Here is a 9216-nt window from a genome sequence, read left to right as displayed (position 1 = left end):
AGTTACCCATAATTAGGAAGTTGAACACAGTTTATACCATTAGAAAAAAATATTCTGGCAGATATGCTGTTTGGAAACTTCAACACAAACGGTGTTAATTCAAGAGTAACCCAAACTACTATTTAATCTAAAGGGTTACTTTATTTTTCATAAAAAGAGAAATAAATTAAAAAAAACAACAAAGTATCACTGTATTATTGTAGCTCCAATCAAGCTCAGTATTATAAATTCCAAACCAAAAAAGGAATAGCTAAACCAGTTTAGAAAGAAAAGGGAGAGAAGAGGTTACATTGATTAGTTAACAGCTCCTCAAGACAGAGCTGTTTTAATAAAGGGAAACGAAAGATTCCAATCAAGCTGCAACTGTTTAGAGAAACAACAAATATGTTAAGGATATTACTTAAGACAGACAGTTAGGGCAGAAAAATATAGCACTTGACAAAATTACATGTTACTACCAATAAAGTACTTTAGCACATTAATATACATAACAGTTTAGTGCCACATACGTGCATATATTGTACACTTAATTAGCACATACAGTGTACACACATACATGGTAGGCTCTTTACCCTCATCCCTTCCACCCCCAACCTCAAATTTAACTGTTTGACTACAAACCCCTACTACATCTCCAAGAGTAAGCATGCAATATCCTAGGTATGTGGTACTGCTACTTTTGCTTAGCTAAAGGTGGCGTGACATGCAAGATGCCTCCACACAGTACATAATCTTTAGCCGGTAATAAATTTACTGCCCGCTTATAAAAAAATATATAAACCATTTCTTTTAATTAAAGAGTTGCCGTTCATTTAGACTCACTCATGTCCCGTGGAAAGTTATCAGCCTTGACTAATGGCAAGACTCCAAGGGCAGGCAGTTATAGTGGCAGAACACATGGGTGATACCTAAAGTCTTTATAACATCTATCTGATACTCAGACAGCTGCTTGCCCTACTACTTTCTAGATCTGCCCCTGCTCAAGTGTGGCAGGAATAGCCCTCCTTGTGCAAATAAAAAACTAATCAAACGCCTGCTAAACATCCAATGTCACACTATACAGTTTTCTAATCATCAAGCATTTACTCATCACAAAGTCAGTTATTCTTGTATCCATTGTACTGTTACCTGACGCAGATTCCTGGTTACTTTCACATCATGCCAGGCATTGTCATTAAATTTCCCATTCACAGGTTCCACCAGCGCTTCAAAGGCCCCTGAGCCCAAATTAATGACCAAGGAGACAGCTCCATTTTTCAGTGCAAGATTGACATAATCAGCCGATTTTCCTGTGTGAAGCATCAGTCCATTCCTCTGAAGTGTTTTAAACGACAGAGTTATTTCATCACTGCTACTCTGTATGGGATTCTGAGATAAATCATAGCAGAAGTATTCTGATCCCTTGAATGTCGCAATGTATTCTTCTTTTCCTGACAAACAAAAGGAGAAAAACAAATAAATCACTGCAACTTGCAGGAATTCTTTTCAGAGTTAATTGGTGCTCTGTAAGCATCATATAAAGAAATAGTTCATTTTAAACACTTAAAATCCGTGAAGGAAAAAAAGATCTACTATGAACATATTTTAAACTATATTCCCACAGAATTTTCATGGGTATGATTAAACTCAGAAAAATACACTGCATCAGCAGTTGTGTTAATGTTATTTAGACAACCTGATCGACAACACATCTAAGCACAGAACATTTTGGGGAATGCACAAACCAAAGCATTACTCCAGTTAAAACCCAGATATTTTCCTTCCCGAATCTTACTCCAATCACAACACCTCAAAAAGAATCAATAATCTAGATCTCTCCATGTGTACTGGCCTGGGGTCTTGAACAAACCAACACTACAAACCATTCATGGAAGAATCTACAAAGCTGCTATCTGGCATGGTGCTACGTACAAGTCAGCATGAGTAAGTAAACAAAAAGGGTTTTCTGGCTTTCTGGACTGGTTACTAGCCCATGGGTGTCATACATTTTCAGTTTAGCCTGAAGGTGACCAAGAAGCACCACTCTAGTGAGATCCTCTCCACAGTCCCATGTCCACCTCTGGGAGCAACAACACAAGAGGGATGTGGAGCTGTTGGAGTGAGTTGAGAGATACCATGGAGATGCTTAGAAGGCTGGAGCACCTCTGCTATGGAGACAGGCTGAGAGAGCTGGGCTTGTTCAGCCTGGAGAAGAGAAGGCTCCGTAAGGGGAGACCTTAGAGCACCTTCTAGTGCCTAAAGGAGAAGACAAGAAATAGAAGCTTTTGATAAGAGCCTGTAGGGACAGTACAAGGGGGGATGGCTTTAACTTGACAGAGGGGAGATCTGGATTAGGCATTAGGAAGAAATTCTTCCCTGTGAGGGTGGTGAGGCCCTGGCACAGGATGCCCAGAGAAGCTGTGGCTGCCCCATCCCTGGCAGTGTTCAAGGCCAGGTTGGACGGGGCTTGGAGAAACTAGTCTAGTGGGAGGCATCCTTGCCGGGGTTTGGAACTTGATGAGCTTGAAGGTCCCTTCCAACACAAACCCATATGTGATTCTGTGATCATTTTCAACCAATGCTATGCAGCCTGCAGCATCTACTTGGAATTTTTGAAATTTCCCATTGCTTTTAGCTTCAATATGGTCTACGATATTCAGCAACATTAAACATACCATTTAATGACAGTTCTTTGGTAATAATCTTCCTACAAGATGCCCAAAAAGTGTTAGATAAGCTGCAGTTCTTCCCTCTACCTTACTATGGGACCCCTCTGGCACACAAGCTGACCAAAATCAACTTGTGTATGAAGCTTCCCCAAATTCAGTGGGGAAAGACCCTATTTCAGGCATTTCTGGAAAGACATCAAGATGGGGTTTAATTTAATCACAAATTTCAGCAACAGAACAGTACAGAAATTTTGAATCTGAAGTTTGGGGAGTTCAACGATATAAGTTATGCTGAACCATTCAGATTTTAAACAAGTGACTTAGATCTAGCACCAAACTAGCAATTGCTTGCTTAATAACTGGCTTTAAACTGAGAAATAAAAAGCCAAAACTGAGCATAACATTTCACTTCAGAGAAATACTTTGGTTGAAAAGCCCAAACACCATGGATAAAAATTAACTGCATATTTTTCCTGCCAAACTGATTTTTGCTCACCTGCCAAGGCAAATAATGGACATTTTTGGTACTTTTCCCTTGTAGGACTGCATTTCAACATATTTGGTCTTCAGAATTCATTGCAAGACTATGATACAGATTCCCTACCAGGACAGTATTAGTGTGCGGGATGCTAGTGCATCAGAGCGTGAACCCTCATCAGGTAGATCACATCCATACCTCTGATAACTGGGAAAGGTTCTGATCTGACAGCACTATGCCCCTGGGTTGCAGAGTCACGAGACAAACCCTCTTCTGGGGGGATTCAAGACAACATGACCTTTAAATTTCCAGTTGTGTAACTATGAGTATCCTGCCAGAATGGCACAATTCCTGATCCAGATTAGTTCCATTTCAGCCATTTCATTTGCCATTTAAAATTTTAGTAATTATGGGCTGCTAAAAGGCTTCATAAAGGCCAGCTCAGAGGAGTACAAGGACAACCAGGAGCTCAGCCATCATTTCTTGTGATCCTGGAAATCTCAGCAGCTCATTTTCGAAGGGGGATCAAGCTTTACCAATAACTCCTCCAGGCAAGCTCCAGCTGTAGGTACAGCAGCAATTCCCTTTTTCTCAGTAGTTACTGTGTTTTCAGTAGAACTCATTACTGAAGTTTTTGATGTAAATGGCTTTTAGGAAGTTAAGGCTGAAACACTGAAATGATTCAGCAACATTTGGATATATTGGAAAATTCACTTCTGGTCCAAGAGTTAAAAGAACTTTGACTTTCATTCTGATGAGTTTCACTGCTAAGGAAAGAAATAAATGTCTGACAGATAAAAGGTCACAGGGCTTGGCTGAGCAGCTAATGAGACAGTCTGCAAACCCAGCTAGAGTCATCTCATTTCCAGTAGGTGCTGCCTGCTAAGAACTACAACAGTTTTGAAGAGGCATCTGACAGCTGAAAACACTCTTCTTGGTATTACAGAATAATAAATCCTGAAAACTACTGGTTTCAAGTGACTGAAGGGACATTAAGTCCCTGGTATTTTCTACAAGAAAGTATCGCAGCAAAACAATGTATTCCCTTATGTGAACAGATATCCGTGGCATGATTTAAAAAAATATCTATGACAATATTCTAGATTGGCCAAACTACACATAATACAGAAGTTATTTGAAGGGAGAGGAGGTAGTGAGAACCTATCTCCACATGCCTCCAGGTATTTGGAGTAATTCATTCCTCACAAAAAATTTAAAACTTCCTCTTTTGATCGCTTGGATGTGACCTCAGATAATCTCTGCCCTCAATATGGCATCGACGAATGGAATGTGATTAGACACTCCAACTTCAATGCTGCCTTGCCATGCCCAGATATGAAATGGTAAGACAGAAATTAACACAGCTACAGCTCTGCCACTGTAGGGTTTCACTACAGGCTAGCAAGGATTCAGAAAAATAAAGAATGAGAAAAGGAAATCGGGTTACAAAGCTTTATTGTGCTTTGTCACTGTTATTTGAAAACAAACAGAAACATCCCTGGCAGTGTTCAAGGCCAGGCTGGACGGGGCTCAGAGCAACCTGGTCTAGTGGAAGGTGTCCCTGCCCATGGCAGGGGGTTGGAACTGGATGAGCTTTAAGGCTCCTTCCATCCCAAACAAGTCCGTGATTTTACAATTTCTAGCAGAGCAGGAACCACATACAAGCCAAAATGTTTCGCTGATCAGCCACAGGACAGAAAAGCCACTAGGCAATACTCATAACTACCCCCATATCAAATCTTTAATACCACACAGATGTACTATTTTACTCAGTATGAAGGTATATATTTAGATTGGACAGACCTCAAAAAATATCACACACAAATGTTTTCTATAAAGAAGCAGTTATAATCTATTGCTCCATTTCATACCATAACTTTTGTTGATTTTCTAAAGTGAATTAAGAACAGGCTTTATTAATAAACAGTTGTGCATACTACTGGTTGTTTGTTTTTTCGAATTATCACTTAATGATACTTAGAGAAGGCATTAAAAATGCATGGCAGTCATTCTAGCCAGTATGAAGTGTTGCACTTCATTTAATGACTAAAATGTAATTACCTGCATAAAAAAGAACAAGATAATATGAACACCAATAACTGGATTTAACATGGCTTTGTTCTGAATTTTGAGCACTGTAAATTATTGTATATTATGGCAGTGACAATCCTGAAGTATGGATAATCAGTACAGAAAGATGTGATCTCCTTGTATCACACTGACACAAGAAGCACATTCTATTCAAGCATTGCTAGTATGCAAAGGGTCTAATTCCCACTTCCCTACTCAGGATTTGTCCTGCTCCCCACTGAAGTCAACGACACTTTTAACATTCACTTATCTGGACGATGATTTAAGTCCTTAGAATCTGATCCAGTGTCCAGAAGAAATACTTGCACAGGTCTCAGCAGATTGTACAGCACTATGTTAAGCTTTATAGCATATTGAGCCTCCTCCCTGGCAATGTGTAATCAGAGAACAGGTCTGGCTGATTCCATAATAATTTGATCATGTGTCCACATCCCATGCATGCGACTGGATGCTCTGATCTTAACAGATAGTAACAATAATGGGACCATACACTAAAGAAATAAAATTGTCCAGAGAGGGTAAGTCAAAGCTAGTTACTGATAGCTGCCACATTTATTTACAGAAGAGACAGGAGTCTTAAAATAAGTTTATTAACTAAATTCCAAGGACCCACATCATGTACAACCCAATCTATTATTATACAAAGTGTTGCTGACTGCTGTCAATTTATCTGTGTGCCAAAAGAATTCCTTTCAAAGAGAAAGTAAGCTGGTACCGGTGATACTTAAGAGCCAAGCTCCTTCTGTTCAATCTTCAGAACATTAAACACGACTGTATAAATAAATTATGCCAAACCAGAACCTACTATGTTCTCAGATGCACTGTTCAGTGCTCCACTTCATTGCAATTTAAAATTCAAACATTTATCCATTACACTATCTTCTTAATTATAAAGTTTTTTTTCTGAAAAGTAATGCAATGCAACCAGGGAAGACCACACCAAACAGCATGTAGACAAAAACAATGAAAATAACTGATACAATAAAACAAGACAGCCTAAACTCCTTCTGTAGTAAACATGAATTGGAAGCCTTACAGCAACAGCAAACTAACAGCTAATGGGAATGCTCGCTGCAATAGGCGTGTGCCACTGAAGCTAGAATGATCTCAGCATGCAGCACCCACAAGGCTTCTCAATACACTGCTCTTTCAGGAGGTCTGGCCGTATCCTTCCATACACAGATCACTCACTGGAACTCAAGATAAAAAACTGTAAACACTATAAAGTCTTCGTCAAAGTTTATACCTGAATTTGACCTTAATTTGTTTCCCAATTACATAAAACAGGCTCACTTGATTGCATACAGAAACAAATCATGCAGGCACTCAGAGAGAGAAACAAGTGATTACTGTCTGCTTAACCAGTAAAAGACTTAACTCTGAAACCAAGAAAACCAACAGAATTATTATAAAACTTAAACTATTAATTCAGAGGGGTACAGATGGTCTACTTTATCAGTTAGGGTTGAATTTCTTTTTTAAACTATTACTGTTGCTACACACTATCAGTTTTCTGTTCCTGTCTCACTTCAACAGTTTTTTAATAGAAGTTTATCCCACTTCTCCTTCCCTTTCTCACATGTGTTTGTTCCTTTCCAGCAACTACTCCTCTTACCCTTTAAACAAGTCTTCACAGAAAATTCCAAAAGAACAACTTGGGGAGAAAAACGAGATTCACAATTTCAAATCCAGAACTAGAAAATATCCATCTATTTCCCCTTCCATATCCCCATCATATAATTACAAATCCCTGTCTCCCTTCTCTATTAATACAATATACACTAACAAGAAACAGAAATTGCTCTTCTTGAGCATTTTATTTGTCAGCATACCCAGAAATTCACTGTGCAATCTGTTGTTGCAATATGTAAGCAAACTTCAAGTAAGATACAAGACTTTATTACACATAAATCAGGAAATGAGAAAGTCGTACTCACAGGCTGTAAAAAGCAAACAGCTACACTGTGAATGGGAACCTTCAGTCTGAAAAGAGCTGCTATTGTTACAGGAAGATGAAGATACAGTATCACAAAACCAGTAGTTACAAGCTCCACAAAGCATTCTAAAATAAACTGCAATTTTAATAGTCACATTACACTACTTTCTTCCTCCTTTATTAGGAAGCAAGTCTATTATGAGATAATCACAGCTAGCCTAACATAAGAACAAAACATTGAAGACTGAGCTACTTATTCTGAAGGAGTCAAGAATAATTTCTCAAGGGCTTATTATTATTCTTCTAAATGATCCTTTTGCAGCAAAAGGCTGTACAAGTATCTATTCATTCCAAAAACCCAGGGAGCTGGTGAACCATCTCATCCCTTTCTCCATGAGAAAACGCTGCACTCAAAAAGATGACAAGAGAAATAAGACTTTGGCGAGTCATAGAATCATAGGACAGCTAAGAGTTGAAACGGACCTTCAAGATTACGTAGTTCCACCCCCCTGCCACAGGCAGAGACACCTTCCACTAGACCAGGTTGCTCTAAGCCCTCTCCAGCCCAGCCTTGAACACTGCCAGGGATGGGGCAGCCACAGCTTCTCTGGGCACCCTGTGCCAGCACCTCAGCACCCTCACAGGGAAGAATTTCTTCCTGATGTCTCATCTCAGTCTCCCCTCTGTCAGGTTAAAGCCATTCCCCTTGTCCTGTCCCTACAGGCCCTTGTCAAAAGCCCCTCTCCAGATTACTTGTAGTCATTCTAAGCAACTGTCATGGTTTAAACCCAGTCAGCCATAGATCACACAGTCGCTCTCTCACTCCCCCCCTTCTTGCCCTCCCCCTGCTCCCAGAGGGATGGAGAGGAGAACCGAAAAGTATCCCATGGATTGGAGACAGGAACAGTTTAGTAACTACGGTATAACACAAATTACTACTGCTACCACCAATAATAATAATGATAAAGGAAATAACAAGGGAAGAGAATACAACACCTCACCACCTGCCGATCCATAACTCACCCCCCCAGCCTGACCAAGCACCGACCGCTACCTAGTTCTACCCCGCAGTCAACTAGCCCTACCGGGTAACTCTCAGTTACATCCTGGGCATGACATGCTGTGGTATGGAATACCTCTTTGGTCAGTTTGGGTCAGGTGTACTGTCTCTGATTCCTCCTGGCTTCCCCTCCTCCCTGGCAGAGCATGAGGATCACAAAGTCTTTGGTCAGTCTAAACATTTGAGCACTAACTAAAAGCATCGATGTTATTGGCCCTGTTTCCAGGCCGAAAGTCAAAACCATAGCACTGCACCAGCTACTAAGAAAGAGAAAAATGACTGCTACTGCTGAACCCAGGACAGCAACTAATTTGGGCTAGCATAAACTCTGTTTCTGAAGTCCACTAGCAGTATGCTGTTAATCTCAAAAACAAAAACAAAAAAAAACAACCCTCAAACACTAAACTAGAAACTCTGGGCAACCAAAGGCTGCACCACTTGTAGCCAACACATAAGTAAAATAAGTATAGGCTTAAGTAAACAAAAAAAGCAAAGTAAAATTGTAACTGACAAGAATTTAAAAGTAGAAGTGAGGTAAAGTCATACAGATCATGATGTTGCAGCGGGAGAAAGCTGTTGTAGCTCCTGTTTTATTTTAAGCACAATCATTAAATGAGTCACCAATTACAAGAAATATGAACTTGCACAATGTAAGCCTCTCATCCTTCGCCATCGTCTCAGATGAGACTGAAACGATGATAGTTGCCACTCATGATAAATGACTTACAGAGAACACTAGGTAAGTGATAAATTACCCCATTTTGCTAAACAGCAATTTTAATTCATTTCTAAAATGGCTAGACCATGCAATTTCCTCACTAATTTTCAGTTCCCTTTATTTAATCACACAGAGTGTGCACTTGAAAAGCAAATTTGCAAATGGGGAGGGAGAGTGAAGTGAGCAGGAGTTTTTCGGAAGGATGCCATCTTAGTGTACACTGAATACTAAATTGCCAGAAGATGAAAATAAGTGGATCTTTTTCCTAGAGTCACATAATTAAAA

At 39.7% G+C, this 9216-nt stretch overlaps 1 protein-coding gene across 28 annotated transcripts in view; it reads right to left on the bottom strand.

Moving 5' to 3' along the window:
* Positions 1 to 9216, bottom strand: part of NRXN1 (neurexin 1) — a 678625-nt gene that overhangs the window by 462300 nt on the left and 207109 nt on the right. For all 28 annotated transcript variants that reach the window (XM_061353676.1, XM_061353687.1, XM_061353697.1 and 25 more), the window contains one exon: positions 1129 to 1430. In XM_061353676.1, the coding sequence (XP_061209660.1) occupies positions 1129 to 1430 (302 nt within the window). The remainder of the gene's footprint in view (positions 1 to 1128; positions 1431 to 9216) is intronic.

The sequence above is a fragment of the Neopsephotus bourkii genome, unplaced genomic scaffold (assembly GCF_033783945.1).
Source record: "Neopsephotus bourkii isolate Nb327-2 ecotype Australia unplaced genomic scaffold, CSIRO-AGI_Nbou_v1 NB_71, whole genome shotgun sequence".
NCBI classification, from domain to species: Eukaryota; Metazoa; Chordata; class Aves; order Psittaciformes; family Psittacidae; genus Neopsephotus; species Neopsephotus bourkii.
The sequence above is the reverse complement of the archived record's forward strand: the minus strand, read 5'-3'. Positions and strand labels throughout refer to the sequence as shown.